The sequence below is a fragment of the Python bivittatus genome, unplaced genomic scaffold, assembly GCF_059951505.1.
Source record: "Python bivittatus isolate LINGU-HERP-01145 unplaced genomic scaffold, Pbiv_v1 ctg000350_np1212, whole genome shotgun sequence".
Taxonomy (NCBI): domain Eukaryota; kingdom Metazoa; phylum Chordata; class Lepidosauria; order Squamata; family Pythonidae; genus Python; species Python bivittatus.
The window spans coordinates 3,361,180-3,381,273 of NW_028277074.1; the positions used below are offsets into that span (position 1 = coordinate 3,361,180).

At 32.9% G+C, this 20,094-nt stretch overlaps 1 protein-coding gene across 2 annotated transcripts in view; it reads left to right on the forward strand.

Annotated features, from left to right (window-relative positions):
• The window catches only part of EPHA3 (EPH receptor A3), a 229,741-nt gene that overhangs the window by 169,091 nt on the left and 40,556 nt on the right, over positions 1-20,094 (forward strand). Inside the window, exons 6-8 of one of the 2 annotated variants that reach the window (XM_088144517.1) lie at positions 12,329-12,453; positions 15,926-16,088; positions 19,790-19,892. In XM_088144517.1, the coding sequence (XP_088000643.1) occupies positions 12,329-12,453; positions 15,926-16,088; positions 19,790-19,892 (391 nt within the window). The remainder of the gene's footprint in view (positions 1-12,328; positions 12,454-15,925; positions 16,089-19,789; positions 19,893-20,094) is intronic. The other variant, XM_088144518.1, reaches the window with a different exon arrangement.

Below are 20,094 nucleotides of genomic sequence, written 5' to 3' on the forward strand. Positions count from 1 at the left end.
TGTCCTTGATTTTTATATTTTTGCTTAAATAAATATCTTATCTTTCCTATTTGATTGTTATCCTGATTTTCCTGTGCATTGCTTATTTACATATAACATTTTTCCCCCTTTTTTCTGGCACCCAATGTTTAGTTTTCATCTTTCTGTTGGCTTCATCTTTCTGCCTTCCCTCGGCTATTTTCAATGTATCAACAGGGAGTCATTTCATATTTATTTATTTGGCTTTTTGCATTCCAAGATACTTTTTGTTTGATTCTTCTTTAATGATGTCATAAATTTCACTCCAGAATTGTTCAGGTATTCTATCAAATGTAATCCATTAAATCATTCTGAAATAATACAAAATATTCTTGACCCTGTAAGTTATTGGTCTGATTATTTTGCTTTTCTTTATTGTTTTCTTTAGTTTAAGCTTAATTTTGCAAAGAGTTTTTGATCTCTGCCATATTTAGCATCTGATCTTGTTTTTGTTGGCTGAATAGAGCTCCTTCCTTTTTTGCTTGCAGAATGTGTAGTCAATTTCATTTTGATTTTTTCTGTCTAGCACTATCCATAAGCAGAGTTATCTTTAAGATTGTTTAAAGAAGATATTCAACAAGGTATTTGAATTTTCTTGGCAGAGCACTATTAGCTTCTCTTCCACTTTATTTTATACACCAAGTTCAAATCTCCCCATTATTCTAGATTCTGTTTTACTTCCAAATTTATTATTCTATTCTCCTGTAATTAATAAGACATCTTTTTTTAAACAAATTTACAAATGTAACAAATCACCATAAAATTTTCTCAGACTCAAACTCAAAGAACATTCTATCATTTGGGGGATATATTGAAACACTGAGTCTGACACTATATTTGTTCATAATTATGGCTATTCCATTTGTTCTGTGGTTTTCTAGTCTACAATAGATCTGATGTTTCTTTGATGTGAAATGAAGTTTCAGTCCATTTCAGTTCACTGATTCCCAAAATGTCAATAATCAGTCCTGACATTTCTGCTCTAACATTATCAAGTTTGTCTTGGTTTCTGGTTCTGATATTCCATGTAATAGTGGGATAAATAGGTTTGCAGAATCATACTTTCCTTTTGGCTTCTGGCCACAACAACAACTGGACTTCCTTTTGGCTTTAAAGTGGTCACATAATAAGAACCAGTGTCACTTCTTCTTGTCCTCTGCTCTTTTCCAGTAGGCCATTGGAAACTTTCCAATGTGGGAGCTCATCTTCTAGTATAATGCTGATTTCTCCTGCTTGCAATTATCTGTTTGACTACTGCAGTTGGTTACTATTTCCATTTCCAATGGATTACATTTAATCTTATCTTTTTTTTTTTTTTTTGGTGACATGAACATCATTGGTGACCCTTCTGGGGTCTCATTGGTATGGCTCATGACATCATTGGATTGACATCATGGCCCCAATGATGTCAATCCAAGTTTACAATCCATGAAGGGGAGGAATCATCATAATACTCTTCAAGTATCTGAAGAGATTTCACACAGAAGGACTAAAACAGAAGAAGACCACACTGTTTTCTGTAACCCCATAGGACTGATCTTGCTAGCCAAAGTATTGCTTCCTATTGCAAAAAAATGGCAAGGAAGATGATTGATCCTTGATAAATCTGCCCTAGGGTTTTTTTAGGACAAAGAAGAGGTGGGGACCAAGACTTTGGTTAATTCAAATTAAGAATGGATAACATTAATTGAATACAGTTAATATGAACACTCCCCATTTATTTAGTAATTTATACATTCATATTAAAATATTCTTGTAGCTGAGCTTGTGCATCATTGTTCTCAGGTGACAAGGTAGTTTTTCCTTTCCAGTTTTAAATTATTAGGAACAGTGTCTAGACTAATTTAGTTTCTTCATCTAAAGGGAGGTGCTACTAAAATCAATAGGAGATAATTTTCAGTTGTTAGGTGATTTTATTACCAACAAGGTTAAGAACTTCTACACCCAGTGAGCATTATAAAATATCATTTTATACTACGTGAAATAGTATTTTATTAATAAAATCAGGTTTTAATGAAAACTTCACTCCAGTAATATCTGGTGTAAATTACAGAGGTAATATAAGTGATTAATTCTGATAATAGAAATGAAGAAAATTAAGTGCTTTTATATGATATGTATAAAAGACTAGCTTTTCTGTTAATCCCTGTTTTCTGTTCTCCTTATAAATCCTGACCATCAGTAGTTCTACATGAATGTTCATTTAAAATACCAATTATTTCGTTTATGATATTCACATTTTCTTAGTAAGTCCCTTCATGCCTGATGGATTTATCAGTTTCACTGCATTTTCTGAGCATGAACAAAAAAGTATGAGTTCCTTTCTGGAAATTTTAATGAATACATCATACAACTCTACATATTATTTGTTTATGTTAGAAAATTAACATGAATTTAGGACTTTGTTGTGGATTTTATGATCTTTTCAGAAAACACATGACAGCTTAGCACACATTACCTATTTTCTGTCACCCAAGGTTTTCTATTTTGGTAAAATCTAATATATAATGTATTATCTATGATTGAGTATTAAATGTTGTTTTATTTATTTGGCTAAACTGTCAGCAACTTTTCCAAACTGGCATTATGTAGCTTTATACTCCCAAAGGCCATGATGTATGGAAGTTGTAGTTCCAGTACATCTGAAGACCAATAAATTGTTCTTCATAATAAGTAAGTAAGTAAGTAAGTAAATAAATAAATAAATAAATAAATAAATAATATGTATTATTTACATACTATATAAATATATATTTATATATATATATGTAAAATAAAAAATAAAAAATCAACCTGTTTGGTCTAGTGGTTAAGGCACCAGCCTAGACACCAGGAGACTGTGAGTTCTAGTCCCACCTTAGGCATGAAGGCCGACTGGGTGACTTGGGGCCAGTCACTCTCTCTCAACCCAAATCATCTTACAGGGTTGTGGGGAAAATAGAAGGAGGATAGAGTATTAGGTATGTTCGCTTTCTTAAGTTATTTATAAAAATAATAAAGGTGGGATTAATAAATTAAAAAATAAATAAATGCCAGTATTCCTAGTTCAGTGGTGGCATGATTGTCATCCAGTTAGCTTAAATAATTTCTGATTAGTAGCTTGCATGAATATTTGGTCAATAATTTATTTTTCCAAGTGTCAATAGAGTTGGAATGGTGTTAATGCTACATTACTGCAGATGTGTTAGTTCCCTGACTTCTACTATGTTTCCATTCTCCTTTTCAATTTGTGTGGATCTGTGTGCAGCTATGGGATTGAAGAGCTTGGCAAATGGACTACATCTTCGTTATTTCTGTAAATAAGAATATATTTCTTTGCATTTCATTAAAAATCTAGTTTAGAATAAAATTAATAAATACCTATGAATAATGTAGTAAAACACAGTAAAAATCAATCAGTAAGCATCATTTTGAAAGGATGCCAGTTAATCTGTTTGTTTAAATATTGCCATTGAATACTAACTCAGATCTACTTCTTGTTCCATCACATTGGAGGTGTTTTGGTCACAGTATGTTTACTTGTAGCCAAGGGAACTCTTACAGAAAGGGAGATTTGGTGGTGGTGATGGGAGTCTGGGGTACTGCTGTGAGGAATTACCATATTAGTGTCCCATGTGGTTTTCCTCTTGTAAATCTTTTCCACCTGATAGGGGATACCAATAAGCAGAAACAAGATATGAATATAGTCTTAGAATTCATCACTTTATTTCTGATTCTCACCTACTGTTTGAATCCAGACTCTGGGATGATTTCCTTTAAACAGATAACTGGCTTTATTGTCACTTGTGATATTATGACAGTATCGCACTATGTCTTAAAAAGCTCATAGGATGAGTTTTGTATCGGTTGGCTCTTCATTTTATTGTTAAGGGAAAGGCTTATTGAACTGCAGTTATCAACCATGCTGAAAGGAACAAGCTCATCTCATCTCACAATAATATGTTTTCACACAGATGTTATCTAATAACACCAATCAACCCTGCTTAGGAAGGGTCACTGGCTGCCGCAGGAGATTTATATAACATTCACAATCCCTAGTGGCAAGGTGCTAATTATGAATGTGTCACAGAGAGAGATGGACAGCTGTGCCTCTCTGACAAGCTGATATGCAGATTTGCCTGATCCCCTTGGCAATATTAACTTAGTAGCTGCATTACATTTGAGTTGTTATTTTAAAGATCCATAAAAATCTTTAATTGGATATCGTTGGGCTTGTAGGTACCTTGAGCTTTGGAGAAATGTTGGCACCATACTAAATACTATATGTTTAATAGAATAACACTGGTCCCATTCAGGATTATTGTGGGGAAGCAAAATTTTGACTAAAAATAAAGGTGAAAAAGGAAGGAAGGAAGGAAGGAAGGAAGGAAGGAAGGAAGGAAGGAAGGAAGGAAGGAAGGAAGGAAGGAAGGAAGGAAGGAAAGAAGGGAGGGAGGGAGGGAGGGAGGGAGGGAGAACATTATTTACTGAAGCTTTCTGCAATATATTGAACAAACTTCTACATTATTTTGTGTAGAAACTCAAGACTGAGAAATAATTGACAATTCATTTCAGAGACTGAGTTTCAATAATTCTTTGACAAATATTCAGGAAGAAAAAAAATAAAAAACCCTAACATATGAAAATTGTTCCTATTCCAAGATGAGTTAAGTCAGATAACATGGCCCTGAATGCTGAAGATATTTATTTGAAATGGAAAACATTTTTCAGATTCCCCCAGTAAATATATTGCCCATAGGATGTAAGACCAACTAGACCATATATTGTAAGAAAAAATGTTATTTTTATAAAAAATGTTAATGGCATGCAAATAACATAGGAATGTGTAAATTATATAAATTTAAATGCAAAAGAACAAGAAGAAATGAAAAAAATGGGGAGGAAGACACTATGAATTAAAAAGATAGCAAAGAAAGTCTATCAATTGGTTATATACTGTATCTAAAGAAGTACGAAGTAACTGTTTTCATATTTATTTTTGAAACCAGAGATCTTAACTCTTAAATAGCAAAACTAATCAGTACTTTTGCTAATTGCAGAGACAAAGGATCTAAAAGTATCAGACTAGATAAATGTATGAACAACTTCATGTGATTCCTTCCTGCCACAAACTTTAGTTTCATATAGGTACTATCTATATCAAGGAGTTATTCCCTGGAATCATGAGTGAATTTCCATACACATACGCAGTGTCTGAAAATAAGAGCAAAAACATATATATGAATATATCATGAGAACTGACGGTGATTGTTCCCAACTTCATTGGACATTCATGTATTAACAGCAGCACATAGCATGAGTATTGCCATCATGTGCCTGCTCTGCTCCTCAAATTAGTGAGAATCCTACCATGCTAGTAGAGAGACTATTTGTGGTGAAGAATACTGTGTGTGGATTGCTTTGGCAATGTTCAGCTAAAATTTCAGGTCTTGGGTGTAGGGATAGGACAGAAATTAGTTCTCATTCAAATGTTAATTTATATAATGTTGCAGTCTGAGACCAGTTTGAAATTCACTATCTCCCCCGCCCCCCACATTGCAGTTTTTTCTTTGTAAAGATACACTTTGAAAGAATGAATTACCATATTCATGAAAATAATGTGCAAAATCCATTTGCAAAATTGTTTGCAAAATTGTTTACAATAGACAAAATTGCAACTTAAATTAAAACATCATTTCAAGATTGAAGAAGAAATGAGTAACAAGACTTGTAACTGTTGCATTCTTTTGTGGCTTGTTGCATTCTTTTATTCTGATTTCAGTAAAATTGCTTTTTCAATTGAAATGTGAAAGCTACATAAAATCAAATTTCTGCCTAAAACAATTTTTTTTTTAAAAGTCAACCTCCTCTTCCTCCTCTCTTCTTCCTTAATATTACAACACTTAAAAAAGCATGTAACTTTTCTGCAGTTTCTGAGACAGCCACAAGATATAATTTGTGGATCAGTTTATTAAATATTAAATATGTTAAATCAATTTGTTAAATATTGCTCCAGATGACAAACAAATATCAAACTGTAACATAATGAAGAATATCTGCATACAATACAACTTACAAAATCCACAAAAAAATACAAAATTGTTGAAGAGGAAATAAAAGAAGCAATGCTAACATTAAAACTGAACAAATCTCTAGAACTTAGACAAACTTCAGATATACCATAGGACCTTCCATAAAACCTATGTAATGAATGAGATTCAGCAGCATCAAGTTCTCCCTTCTTCATGGAAGGAAGCTTTAATTTCTTTGATTTATAGAGTAGGAAATGATCACCCTGAATTGTATAGACCTAAATTTATTACTTAGCATAAATTATGAGATCTTTACAGCAATACTTATAAAAAAACTTAATGACCTTTCAGCTGAACTGATATACCTGATCAGAATGGATTTGTTCTAAAGAGACATACTGTATGAGGAATAACATTAGATGTATGTTGAATGCTGTTGATAGTATAAATCAGAAAAGTAACTTGGAATGGCATTTCATATTTACAGCTCTGCAAAAATGAACAGTGGTCTGAACTTTCCTTTTTTGCTGGTGCAGTACGATTCACAAAGTGAATAAGACAAAGACTCTAACAGCAAACATTTCTATGTCAAAACTAACTTCATATCTGAAAAGCAAATCTGATATAGAATGTACTATATCTTTAACTACTATAACTTTATTAAAAATAAAATCCTACTTAACATTGTTTATAGTTCATAAACATATATTTTCCTTTTCCTAGTAGTATAGTTATATTCTTACATTCCTAATCATACCTGAACTGGTCTACAGCTTTTAACTATGGACTAATTAAAGTCTGTGTCAACTACAATGAACACTAAAATTGGTTGTCCACCATATAGCATTGCATGTTCTTTCTCTGATCCCAATGAATTCTGTTTACTGATAAACATATTTATATCTGAATCAGGATCAGATTCATTTCCCCAAATGTTGCCTAGCTTTATATACCAGCTGAGCTAATTCAGGAAGCCAATTCTGTCATGAAAGTATCACATGTATTCTGGGAGTTTGGCCAACATTACCTTTAAATAAATCTTTACTCCCAAAATAATATTTACTTCAGTCAAAATTGCTCTGAATTTTCTTTGCCTCTTTAAATCTTAACTGTTCCTTGCTGTATTTAAATCCATTATTTGCAACTATATTTTTTCTCTATACACATAATATATTTATATCTCATACTCAATTTTTTGCAGTAATTATAATCTTATATATATTTTTTATGATCCACAGCCTCTTGCATGCTTTTCATTACATACTGTATACCTCTGTGGCAGTCTGTGCATAATTCTTTTTCATCTGTTACAAGCATTCTTTTTTCTTACACATACTTTCTATTCATTTTATTGGGAGCTTATCTTCTACTACTTTTTCATATTTTATTTCCTGCAACCATTCTATTTTTATTATACTTTCTTTTTTTTAATTTTCTTCCATGTCCTTTCCCCCCCAAAATCCATTTATGATACTATCAAACAGCAGTCAGTTGAATATTCAAAATCTCTTATTACTCTTGTATCCTTCACTAATTTTCTTATGCTTAAAACATACATCAAAACGTATCTTTTTTCTAAGCAGGTATTCACAAAGCACACAATAGAGCAGAAAGATGAATAGATCACAAGATACACATTTAGAAAAGTAAGACTGGATCTGTTGGGAAATGAGGTCAGTCATTGCTGTGGCTGTTTTTGAAACTGCATGCCTGTTACTGTATTCAAATAGTCCCAGGCTTGATCAACAGTTTAACAATTCCTTTTCAACCTAAGCAAATAGCTGTCTGGAAGATTTGTGATCTTCAGCTCCTTCCCCCCCAGCTATGTTACCCATGCCATAAAGGGAAAAGTAAAGGAGCTATGTTCTAGATTGGCTTATTCTGAGATAATCTTACCTGTCTTTTTAAGCTATTGGATTTAAAAATGTATTATATTGGCAGTATATAGGATTCTGATTCAGAATATCCATGCATGTATTACAGAAGCTTAAATCTTCTCCCACCCCATACTCTTAATATACAGTTTTCCCAGAAACAGCAAGAGTTGGAGGGAGGGGGCAACTTCCCACGAGGTGAATAGTTCAAAATGAGAGAGACACAGAAGACCAGGTTAGTTCTCTATACAACATAAGGATGATGTCAGATATGGCAAGTGATCTGTAAGTTCCAGACTTCAGTCTACTCTAGTTTGCTTGTTTTTGTTTGTTTGTTTTGCTTCTGAAATGCTGTATTTTAAAAAAAAAAAATCTGGTCAAAATTGATTTAGTTTATTTCTTACCATGGAAAATATGGGAGCAGAATTTCCAGTATCTGTGTGATTTCCTGGATCCCTGGATCCAGAGGGACTCCTTTCCTACCATTCAGCCATATTTCTCAGATTAGAAAATGTACCATATATAAACAAATAAAGAGCCATCTATTGTCTAAAATAGGGACCTGGGTTACCATGGCATGCAAGTGGGAATGGTAGTATTTCATAACACCACAATTATATTGTTTCTGTCGTATCCAAGTACACAGCCTACATCTTTCTAGATTCATTTTGTAGTACCTAAAGCACACTCAGGTTACGCTACTGAAATTTAAGCAACAAAATGGCTGTGTTTTTTAGTTTTAGCAAAATAAGACTGGAAATGAGGTCTTGAGACTGTGAGGTCAAATACAAAGCCAAACTTTTTTCAATCCCACCTAAGACTTGGGGAGAAGGGGGAGGAAGGCAAAATAACTAGTATTTAAATAAGTTCAGTGAAGAGAAGGCTATGCAAAAGTGATTTATTTAAAAGAGACAAACCAAAACAGCAATGGAAGACTGAACTTCATTTTCACTTCATGAACAAGTTGTATAACTTGACAGGCTATCAGGCTGTATGGGTAAAGGCATTCTTCATCTGATGATTAAGGTCAATGTTTTACTTTTCACTTTTCCAATCAGTCAGTGGTTTTCCAAATCACTTTTCAAGTTGATGATTGAAGGTCAGCCATTTCTTTCATGTTTTCACTAAAAACATAAAAGGCTTTTCATTTTCTACATGCTGCTGTGAAATATGTCATATATGCCCCTTTGTAGTGCTGCTGCTTCTCCAATAATTTGTAAGGTACAACAGTTCTGAAAATTCATTTCTGATAAATTCATAGTTGGTCCATTCAAATTTTTGGTAGGTTTTGAAGATTTTTAAGTAATTGAAAATATGAGAAAAACTCTCTTTTTTCCCCAGAGTTACTACCATCTATAATACTTAAGGCTAATTTGATGTTATCAGTATGCTAAAGGTTGATTTTAAAGAATTATAAGAGGTGGTAGGAAATAATTACTTTTAATTAGCCATAAATATTTATGAAGGTTATCTTAACAGACATATTTGGGTTTTTTGCTTTAAAAAAAAATGAAATAACAGAGACAATAAGGATGAATTAGAAAGCTGTAAAATGACTTACTAGGAGGTAAAAGGCATGGCATTGGATTAATAATTAGTTATATTTTAATATTTTTATTAAAATATTTTTTTAAAAACTCTATGATTTGTTTTAGTAAATATATAAATTTCAGAGAACTGCAATTATTAGATTCTTAGAAACAGTAACAATAACAACAGTAATAAATGTCTCAAAAAAACCCCACACCAGACTCATTATTCTAAGTATGAAATTATTCTTGAAGTAATAAAATATGATTCAAATCTTTTTGTGCTAACAGATTTATAAATACTTATTCTGAACCATTTGCAAAGGAATGACTTACCTTAAGCTCTTTATATTAAAATAAATTTATTTGTTGGATTATGGAAACTTTGTTGAAAAATCATCCCCCAAAGCTACAATTAGGTGAATATTGTTTTTCTTATGTACATATGATCTTCTTGGGAACTAGTTTCTTAGGTCTTGTACTGCAGCCACAAGATGCTCCCCAAAGACTAAGCAAATGTACATAGAAAGCTAATTATATTTATGAATAAAGAGAAGTGTTTAAGCATTGTCCCCCCCCCTTTTTTTTAACATGGTGAATGCCACTGAACGTTCTTGTATCACCCTAGTAATGCCAAAACTCCTAAGCAATGAGTATCCTGTGGTTCTTCTCAAGAATCATGTATGGGGAGGTTGTTTATGGAAAGGTGGGTTTTTCCCACAAGTGCCAGTTCTTCCAACTTTCTCTAGACTTAGGTGTAATACTTTTCTTAACCGCTTCAGATTATTAACTAATGAAGTTCCAAGCTCTTGGTTAAACCTGTAAATAAAAATAGAAGTGATAATGTTATGATGAGCTTTCCTGCATTACAAGATAACTGGTTGCCTGAAGAAAAGAAGAAGACCACCCACTTAGACTAGAGAATCCAGTGGTCTCCTGTTGGTAGCTGCTCTTACTAGTTCTTGTACTATGTGCTGTGCCTTTTGCATGCTTTCCCTTAAAGCAGCAATCCATAACTCAGCTACAGCTAGCCAGCCACCCTATAACTCTCACTCCAAGCCATTAAGCTATGTTACACATTCTGTACTGAAACATATCTCCCAATTTTCTGAAAACTTTCTTCTCCTGTGAAGCATTGTTTCTATTTTAATATCTATCTTGACTCCTGGCAATTGCCTGGATGAGTTCCTACAGTTTTCTTGGCAAGATTTTTGGAAGTGGTTCACAACTGCCTTCTTCCTACCGCTGAGACAGAGTGACTGGTCCAAAGTCCCCCAGTTGATTTAGTGCCTAAGGCAGGGCTAGAACTCACAGTCTGTTGGTTTCAAGCCCAGTGCTTTTAACCCCTACACCAAACTGGCTCTTAATATAAATTAGTGTTGCCCTATTCTTATTTTTATTTTAGTACAAACTATATTTGGTTAGAATTCTTTCTCACGTAGTCTTTGGGAGGCAGCACTTAATGACCCACTTGGGGATGAGTGAAGGAGTAGGAGTAAGACATTCACATCCCAAAGACTCTACTAATCACTCTCCTATTGTTCCTTCAACAAGCCCATCATGTCAGTGAGGAACGCAGCCACCCTGGAAGACATTTATGGAGTTCCACTAACCAATTTTCTAGACTGAAGAAGCTGCTTGGGCAAGCAGCAAAATGTATCAAACCAAAAAGAAAAGAAGTCCAGTTGCCATGACTCAACCTCCAGATAATTCCACCTGGATGACTGAGAATCTTCATCAACATATTTTATCACATTTTCTTTTCTTGTAGTGTTAAATTAAAAGCTATTTTCCATCAAACTAAAATATAGAAAAATGCAATTAAAATAAGAATTTAAAAAAAGCTGGTTTACATAATATATCTAACGATTTTTCAGATAGTTTTGAGTAAAACAGACTGATACAATCTATGGTTTAAAATAGTTAAATTTGTTATAGATCAATATGTTTATACGTTCTATATTTCTCTGTTTTCACTCTTTTTTCCCAGGATTCCCAGTATGGATATACATTTTCTTATGAATGTTTTTAAACATCATGTTTCACGTATAATTTATGCATTGAATTGGAATTCTTTTACTTTGTGGGATTAATTAAAAGGATTTAAGATCTTCATAATGTACTTTAAACCTTTTAATTTTCATTAGTCTAGTGTGAGCACGATGAAGTCTGAATTCTGGCCAATGGACAGTAAAGAGTCTAACTGAAGGATAATTTGAACACACACACACACACACGACTATATTTATATTTAATCAATTTCTGTTTCCCGTCATATACAAATCACCTTATTTTTCAAATGTGCATGTGTCTTAATATTCTAAAATAGGTGTCTTTAAATGAGCTCCATAGAAAATTGTTAAGAATGTGACAGAAGTTTATTAATCAGAGTAGGAAATGGGAAACCATGGAGAATATCACCAAAAATAAGACATTTAACAGCACACTGATGATTATTACTAACAATGCACCTCTTGGGATTCTGTCCATAATGTATTCTAGTTACATTGTATATCTGACAGGGGGAACATTATCAATGAGCTGCAGATTCTGGTAATAATAGCACAGCAACATCCTAATAAACAGACAAAACTTTCCTTTTTGGCTTCACATTTTAATATAGTAACTGAATTTCATTGCTTACATTATAGTGGCAGATTAGAAACATCTGCTCATTTACCACCAGTGTACTAGCAGGAAGAAATCTAACTCATTTTCCTTCAGGCTATCCTGCTTCAAGGCTTGGGTAAGAAGTCTACAGTCCAGCTATTAAAGGTTGATCCAAGTCCAGGTTTATACTCAACAGCCATTGAAATCAAATCACCCTATTCTTTGCCAAGGCTTAGTGCATTCATTTTCTTTCCTTACCCCATATTTTTCTTTCTTCCTCTTCTAGCTCCATCCCCTATTACAATAATCAGAAAAGACCGGACCTCTAGAAACAGTGTTTCTCTCTCTTGGCAAGAACCTGAACACCCTAACGGGATCATCTTGGATTATGAAGTCAAGTACTACGAAAAGGTGGGAACGCACCACAAAAGGGGCAGAAAAAAGTGAAATTTAGTTTGGTTAAAGAAAGAGTAAAATAATAAAGTAAAAGTAAAATCTAGTTTAAATGTACTTACTTATACTAGTTCTTCCACAGTGTGAGCAAAACACAGAATGACATTTATGTTCTAGTAGTGTTCATATTAATGTATATCTGGGGTAAGCAACTTTAATATTTTACCATAATGTTTTAAATGTAGTCTTTTAGTATAAATGAATATGTTATCTTGATTTAAGAATACAATAAGCATCTAATTAAAGTATCATTGTTTTCTTCATGAATAGTATAAAATAAATGATATTAGATAATGTATCTTTATATAAATTAGGATTTTGTAAACTTTTGTAATTATACAAGGCAAAAACACATTTAAAAATATACCAGTGTCTTACCTCTGGGTTTGCAGGAAAGCTAGAGACAAACAATGCTGACTTTTCCATATATCAGGAATTCCCTTCCTATTCTCACTTCCTGCTAGGAAGTAATTAACATTTTTAAAGATCATCTTGTGGGTTCGTAATGTACATATTGACTTCTAGGCAGAATCCCAAAATGAAGAATTTGGTAAGGAGAAATTAAAATTTAAAAAATTATTGTCACTGTTTTCTTATGTGATGGAGGCATGTTTTCATCTTTCTGTTATCCTCAATCATATGTAGTGAATTATGTCTGAACTATGTATATGTGTCTTTAAATATAGAAAGAATGTATATTACACTAGGTGTATATAGTACTACAGTTTAAATAGCTGTTACAATCAATTGCATTAGTTGTCATGCAAAATGTAGCAGTTATATTGTGTTATATTATTGCATCACATATACAGTAATATTAGCAGCATTTTCCTATTAACAGCTTAGGAACTGGATTTTATGTATAATTTTTTGTACTGTTATTTGAGAGATTTTTTTATTCCATTAATTTAAGGGATTAAAATGAGCTTAAATATTTAGAGAAAAATGTTTATTTCCCATTGACCTCCTACTAATATAAAATTCTTATCTCTCTTTAACATTTCTGACTTATTATTATTATTGTTTTCTGAAAGTTTGTCTCTGTGAATGCAAAATAAAGTTACACTGAAATCCTAAACCATAAGGCCAACTGAACTTAATAGGGCTGATTTCTTATAACCATGCCATTAATATATTTTTCATAATATTAACACTATTTCAAAACAATATGTTTGATAACTTAATTTCATAATAAAGATAAACATTCATGACCAGAAATTTTATTTCACACATATAGTAGCAAAATGTAATACACTCTTAAGTATGTAAATATAATTTCAGAAATTCTGACCAATCATTCAAACACAAGTAATAAATGATTGCATATATCACTGCAGATCTATTCCTTTTTTTTTTTTTGCATTAAATTAGTCTTAAACAAGTGGAACTTACTTCTGAGTAAGGATTGAAAGAATTACACACACACACACACACACACACACACACATAATTATCTCCAAGTGAAGGATTTATGTGAGGATTATATTCTGGATATAGTTAAAGAAATTCATTGAAGTAACTATATACATCCCATTAAAGTTTCATTCATTTTCAATGAATTACCTATGTGAGGCTTAGAGGAAAAAAGTAATAATTTCAGACATGATTAATCACCGTAACATTTGGGCATATAAGGATTTTTTAAATATACTGTATCATGGTTGCCAGTATTATTTGAGATATTGGCAATACTTAAGTAGATCCAGCTAAAAATCAATACTGACTGCTTCTACTATGAACCCCAAAATGTGAAATTTATTAAGGATAATGAAGTATAGAATCTGAATCTTATCTGAAAGACATATTTACAGGGGCAGCTGCACTCATTTGACGCATATTTAAAATTAATTTGACGCAAAGAAAAAAACGGGCATCTGTCTGCTACCCTCTTCTCCTTAGTTCTTAAGTATCAGTGAAACGTCACACACACGTGCAAGATGTCTAGTGCATGTTACACACTGTAATAAGTTTTGTAGGCCAGTAAGTATATAAAATGCAGATATACCTTAAGACAAAAGAAAGTACTTGTAAGACATTACTTCAACCCTAGAAAATATTTACTAGGTATTCTATAATATGATGCCATGTTGGAGCTGTACAGATGGGAATCTATGCATTAACTGTAATATTCACTGTTTAGGCAGTAGTGATATATCTATTAAGCTGAGTAGCTATACTTAGAGTAGCATCATAGGATTGTAGCTTTAATTAATGTCAGCTATAGAAACTTAAATGTTAAAAATGAATGACAGAAGCTGAATTACTCATAGATTCATAAGTGCAGCAGTACTATCCTGCATTTTTCCTCCTTTCAGTGGTAGGAAGAACAGTTACCATTTTAAGATGCTGAAACTTGGTCACAGGCAATGAAATATATCTGTATACATATTATACCGCACATCTGAGTCCAGACAGACCATGAGTGAGAACATCTTTTCTGTTCTACATAATTTATTTACCTAATAGAATTGAAATGTTAGCAGTGAATATGTAAGTATAACGAAAAAGGTAGTCAAGTTTGTTAACATTATTAGCTTACCTTCAAATGCAGTATCAGCAGCCAGAGTAATTTAATGCTAAAGTTGAGAGCCAAGCAAAAATGAGATGTTCATGATCAGAATCTCCTGCGTGTTTTGTTCATATCTCAGATTGGAAATATGAAGCTACGAATTTGATCCAAGGCTATCTGCATTTCCTCTATGCCACACTTCTAAATGTGCACCTATCCCACCCACTTACTATTGCTGTTGGTCCACAAGTCTCAGCCCAACTCACCTCACAGGGTTATTGTGGGGAAAATAAGAGGAGGAAGGAGTGTTAGGTATGTTTGCTGCCTTGAGTTATTTATAAAAATAATAAAGGCGGGATAAAAAAATCTAAAAAAAAATGAGCTCATTTGCAAAAAGGGGTCCCATTTTCACAACACATCAGAAATTATTTCTTACAAAACATGTAATAAAATGTTGAAGAAGCAAGGAGATCTGTTTCTTCCAAAATGTAAAGCTGTAGAGATCAGATTTGGAATCCTGGAGGTTATCTGTACATATTGTCGACCTTATTACAGTTCTTCTTCTGCAGGCAAAAGAGGTGTTAGGATTGAAATCTAAATTCTTTTTCTAGAATCTAATCATACAATGTATTTGAAGAGGTAAGATAAAAAAGATTGATTGCACTCTATTGAAAAATCTTAATACACCAAAACAATTCTCAGAAAGGGCATCTAGGATTACATCAAACACAAAATCTCTTTAGCCATTCTGGTTACAGAAGATAAAATGTACATGAATACAATTAACTTGTACTCAAAAATGCTGTTTACACAGCTGGAATAATATGGAACGGGAACTGCCATGAAAATGAAATAAACAGATACATTATGGCAACCGGGTTTGAGTACCTGGGTTTTAATGAAGACCTTTCTTTTCTAAAGCAGGAACAAGAGACAAGCTATACCATTCTGAGAGCAAAAACTACGAATGTTACTATTAGTGGCCTTAAGCCAGACACCACTTATGTTTTCCAAATCAGAGCTCGAACTGCTGCAGGATATGGGACCAACAGCCGCAAGTTTGAGTTTGAAACCAGCCCAGACTGTAAGTATTTGTAAAAAATGATTTTAAATGTTTTCCTGCACAACTTCAAAATTATATGGCTAGCTAGTTTTATGCCCTCTGTAGTTCAGCAAATATGATTCTATATTTATGATCTGGCTTTTTGGCTAACATGCTTATACATTTCTATATTTTGTCATTATTCTTAAAGCATGTTATGAGAAATATATCATCAAATGCTGTACTTTCTCCTGTCACATCTTATTTATTTTTCCAGAATTAAATGAATGTTGGAGTAGATGGAAGCTGCTGCTGGAAAAGAAATGTAAAATATCTGCAGTGTCATAATCTGACCTTGTTGAGTGAACTTGTGAAATCTAAACTTCTGAACTCAGCTTGTGTGTGTGGTGTGTGTGTGTGTGTGTGTATTTAAAATCCACATGGTGGTACATTTGCTTAAGTAAATTTTTCAGGTTTGTTGCAGTCATAGTGGGATATCTTTAAAAAGATACCCTAATTTTTCAATCAGCTAAAAGTAGATTCTTTTCTCCATGTCAAAAACTGTCCTCAAAAGAAATTCTCATTCAGGAGAGAACCTGTGCAGTGCTAATTAGTGGACTTCTCCACCATTTTGTTTCTTTTATTCCAGTTTCTCAAGTGGAACCTGTATAACTAACAGACTCTTACTTAAATCTTTGCCCTTTAAATAATTTTTACAGGCTCTATCAAAGTAATAGCTTCCAGACATAAATCAAAACTTTATGTAAATCATAAACTTTCTAGTAACACATCCTCTCCTTCCCTTCTGTTTATTTCCCCAACCACTGACCACAACCTAGATATTTATACTTTACATTAAAGATTATTGTGAGTATCTATATAAATGCTTTCATATATTATTTTTATTGGTCCCATAACTTTATTCCTAAAAACCATATTCCAAATGTCTAAATTTGCCCTGCCTTGTAGTATAGTATTTATGGGAGACATTCTTGATTATATTTGGTTGGACTTATATTGTGGATATATACTGCTGATTTTGCCATTGCTGCATATTCTCCAATTTTGGTCTTCTAGTCTGTTATCATCAGCAAAGTTCCTTTTTTCCAATGAGCCAAATTTGTTCCTGTAGATGTCAAATTGTCATGTTTTTCATTTACTTTTTTGGGAACATCTATGTTTTATGGAAAAGTACAGAGAACACATCTTGAACTTCATCTGTGTGACATCATTTCTGTTTTTTGAAGTGTGTATTCCCTTTATGTTGTCTTTTCTCAAGACTAAACATATCTATTTCCTTTACTTTCTCCTCATAAAAACTTCTCCTCATAGAACAGTGAAACTTAGTTCACTGATCATCTGATCATCATTTCTCTGAATCTGTTTTGGTTTGGCTGAATCCTTCTTACGGTGTGGTGCCCAGAATTGGAGACAGTACTCAGGAAGGTATCTGACCAAAGCAGAACAAAGCAAGCTATTATATCCAATGACTGAGAAATTATTCTTCTGGCAATGTACCTTAAAATAGCCATTACGTTTTTTGCAACCACATCACACTACTGACTCACATTGGATTTTCAATCAATTGCTATTCCAAGATCTTTTTCACGAGTACTCCCAATCCTTGTATCGCACATTTCTGGCAGATCTATAGATACATGGTCTGATTTGGAGATCATTTAAGCTTTAAAACAGAGCATTTCAATTGCATGTATTTATTGTAAAAAAAAAACCCAAAAACTATAAGGTAATTGAAATGTTCTACTCTAAAGCTTAAATGGTCTCCAAATAATGTCTGAGGTGAACTTTCCTTAGCAACATTACTGCAATTACTTGAAGAAGTTAAAGGTCTTTCCACTTTTATTCTAACACATGAGACCATTCAAGCAATAATATGCTCATCTAATATTTTATATGACAGATAAATTTTGTGGAGGGAGAAAAAATCCATAACATAGATTTTATCCAGATATTGTAATTATAATTTTTTTTATCAACTTCTCAGAGGCCCAAATGTCTGAGGTTTAAGAAATCTTCTATTTAAAGAGAGTAGTACAGTACCTCCATAATAAACAGAAATTTAGGAGCAGGCCAAGCCATCTCACATTTGAACTGTTTGCATTTTGAAGATCTGTGAGGTTTTTTTTTTTTAATTCCTGCATTTTCTATAAAAGACCTGGGGTCGCTCTTTTAGTCAAACAAATAATTTTTTCAGTGACCCTCAGACTATGGAATAAATGGCATGATATACAGACATCATTAAAAATATTTTGTGGCTTAGTTTATGGGAGATGAAGGAAAAGAAATATGTTCAAATGTTTTGTCAACTGGAATAAACATGTACTTGTGAATGTCTTTGTGAAATCAATAGTATAAAGGTGATAAAGAGCTTTGGATGACATGCAACCAATTTTTCTATATCTGATATTATAGATTGTAATAAATTACTTTTCATCATGAATTGGATAGCTTAATTTTTAAGAAATTGTAATTCTTGTCCTGTGATTGAAATTTTGGACAATATCTAGCCAAGATTAAACATTCTTAAATCCCTTGGATGTTAGAGGCTATTGCAGCAGGATAATTCAAAAGATGTCCAACATACATTCAGTGTAGTTTTTTTTCATTTATTATTTGTCATAGGAACTAAATTAAAACAAAGCTTCTTTGAACCTCGTGGATGAGCTACATATTTTATTAAGGAAAAATGTTCCTGGAAATTGATAGTCTGTTTATATCATACCCAACTTGACTTTTTTAACAAATTCATCTATGTATTGTATTAATTTTAGCATTAGGAAATATATATATATATATAATGATCCTTACACCTTATATCCAAAAGTGTCCTTTTCATAAAAAGATGATGTTGTCTTATTTCAGCTGTGAAACACCACTTCTAAGAAAATCTCTTCTCAGCTATCACTGCATCATTCCACTCTTGACACTTGCTTCTTATGTTAAAGGAGGAAAAATGTTTGCATTTTTTCTTTAAAAAACCTGAACATTCATTTTTAAACTTGCTTAAAGCAATAGCACCATCTTGCCTACATGGATAAAATCATATTTGCTTTTGTAACCCTGATGTCTTGGAAGGAAATAATTCTTTTCTGTGGTGGAAATGGATAATATTTTTTAAAGTAAAACTATACTGAATTATAAATTCCCTGATCATTATGTCTTTACCTTCAAGAAGAAAGGGGAAGTGGGCTGGGTGGGTGGAAGAGGAATTTGGATTCTTGCATGGAGAAGTATGTTGAATTAAATGGTGTTTAAAAAAGGCCCTTTTCTGGTTCTTCTGCCTTAAAATTTAGTCCTAGCTGCACTTTTAACTGTCAGTTTCCTACCTTATATTTCAGGATTTCAAGGTTCCATTGAAATTCAGGACTAATTTCTAAGGAGAGAAGCCAGGAAACCCTGTTGTGCAAATGAACCTTACATTTTCCAGCTGTATAGCAAATGTATAGCTTTCTCTTTCTCTCTCCCTCCCCACTTCTCTTTCTCTCTCTCTCTCTCTCTCTCTCTCTCTTATTTTCCTTGCAATTTTAGTTTATTTTTACCTCCATAAAAGATTTTTTAAAAAGTAAATAGGTTTGCAGCTAAGAAATGGGGTAGCAACGCTTCTGTAAGCTAAAAACAAAGGGATGTTACAATGACATTTTTCTCTTCCTCCAGTTATCAGCAGTGTTGTATTTACTGCTCTTTGTTTTACTCATTCTCGTTTTTTTCTTTTTAACTTTTAGCTTTCTCCATCTCCAGTGAGAATAGCCAGGTTGTAATGATTGCTGTTTCAGCTGCAGTAGCAATTATTCTGCTCACAATTGTGGTTTACATTTTGATTGGGAGGTTAGTTCCTCATTCCTTTTACACATTGGATTTCATTTCTTAAAGCCTGCAGTAGAATGATAAGCACTGTCACCAAGATACTGTCAAGGATACTCAAGGATTTAATTTGGTCTGCGTTTCAAGGCAAATTGATCTGATTCATACTTCCTGGACTAATGTGCAAGTTTGACTGTGGTTATCCTTTGGGTTTCATATTTTTGTG